At 38.9% G+C, this 1613-nt stretch overlaps 1 protein-coding gene across 1 annotated transcript; it reads left to right on the top strand.

Moving 5' to 3' along the window:
* Nucleotides 1-261: 261 nt before the first annotated feature.
* LOC109912730 (GTP-binding protein Di-Ras1) lies at nt 262-997 on the top strand. The gene has a single exon (XM_048614053.1). It carries the CDS (start codon nt 262-264, stop codon nt 856-858), a length of 597 nt encoding a protein of 198 aa, XP_048470010.1. The 3' UTR covers nt 859-997.
* Nucleotides 998-1613: the final 616 nt, after the last annotated feature.

Genomic DNA, 1613 nt, shown 5'->3' with positions numbered 1-1613 from the left:
TTTTCTACTAACATGCTATAAATAAAATTCAAAGCTCTCCTTGCTAATTACTCCAATTTAGCTTTTTGTTTTTTTTTATTATAATTCAAAAAAACAAGGAGATCCTTTAATGCAATGTAATTAAAACAGATGACTAAATCATTGGAAAAATGTCACAGCAGCAGTGATGATCTACGTCTTTCGTTAACAGTGGTCATTGGTAATAACTCTTGTCTTATTGTTTTATTATTATTTCTTTGTAGCTAAGGCGTCTGTGAGAAAATGCCTGAACAGAGTAATGATTATAATGTGGTGGTGTTTGGGGCTGGGGGTGTTGGAAAAAGCTCCCTGGTGCTACGTTTTGTCAAGGGAACATTTCGTGAGACCTACATCCCCACTATTGAAGATACCTACAGGCAAGTAATCAGCTGTGATAAAAGTGTCTGCACCCTGCAGATCACCGACACCACAGGGTCTCACCAATTCCCAGCCATGCAGCGTCTCTCCATTTCCAAGGGACATGCTTTCATCTTGGTCTACTCAATCTGCAGCCGCCAGTCCCTGGAGGAGCTGAAACCTATCTATCAACAGATCCTTCAGATCAAAGGCAATATCGAGAACATCCCTGTCATGTTGGTCGGAAACAAGTGTGATGAAACAGTCAAGGAGGTGGACAGTAAAGTGGGAGAAGCTTTGGCTAAGGAGTGGAAGTGTGCCTTCATGGAAACTTCAGCCAAGATGAATTACAATGTCAAGGAGCTTTTCCAGGAACTGCTTAATTTGGAAAAGCGCCGATCCATGAGTCTGAATATTGATGGGAAGAAGTCCAAACAGCAAAAGAGAACAGAGAAATTGAAGGGAAAATGCAGCATCATGTAGACTCTACTCTTCAGTCAAACTGGTGGCTTTGCTTACCTGAATAAGACTGTTAGAACAACTCTAAAGAAGACCATCAAAGCTGCACCATCCTCTGTTGCATACTCACCCTATATCCCATTCCCTATTAGCTTACTGGAAATCTGTACCTCACCAATATCAGATTTCATTATTTCATGCATTGCACTTTCTAGTTATTTGCAGTTAAGGCAATAACATTTCTTCAACATTCTGCACGTATAAATAACAAATAAATTAATCAAAGGCAACACTATGTGACTCAGAAACAAGCAGATGAACTTTAGCTGGTCCGCACTGGAAACACTCCTCAATGAACTTAATATAGGAGTTTCTTTGAGTGTCCATTCTTCTACGTAACCTTTTGCATTGTGAAGTTCTAGGTAGGATGGTAGTTGCATATATGACCCTGGTAGGTGCAGTTAGTTTATGTATGCTGGGTTGATGTGGCTGTTCGCCCATGGCCCTTCATTCTAACATCATTGACTGAATGTATTAACTTTTTTAATTTAAATACGTAAAAAGCACACACTGTAATCTCAGTAGATTTTGTAGCCTATGGTATAAATTGCCACAACTGAGTATAATAGCTATTACAATTCGATAGTAGTTACACAATGGTGATGCTGTCCAGCTTTAAAAGTTGTATAACTATTTTCAATCTTATTTAAGTATTGTTAGTTACTCTTCATATCTAACTATGGTAACTAGGAGTTACCAGGATAGGGACAAGCAATGAC

The sequence above is a fragment of the Rhincodon typus genome, chromosome 29 (genome assembly GCF_021869965.1).
Source record: "Rhincodon typus isolate 14 chromosome 29, sRhiTyp1.1, whole genome shotgun sequence".
NCBI lineage: Eukaryota > Metazoa > Chordata > Chondrichthyes > Orectolobiformes > Rhincodontidae > Rhincodon > Rhincodon typus.
Note: the sequence above shows the minus strand (reverse complement) of the source record. Positions and strands in the feature narration are given on the sequence as shown.

Excerpts from the sequence above, each read along its gene's own strand:
- LOC109912730 (XM_048614053.1), top strand. The coding sequence starts at position 262 with ATGCCTGAACAGAGTAATGATTATAATGTGGTGGTGTTTGGGGCTGGG.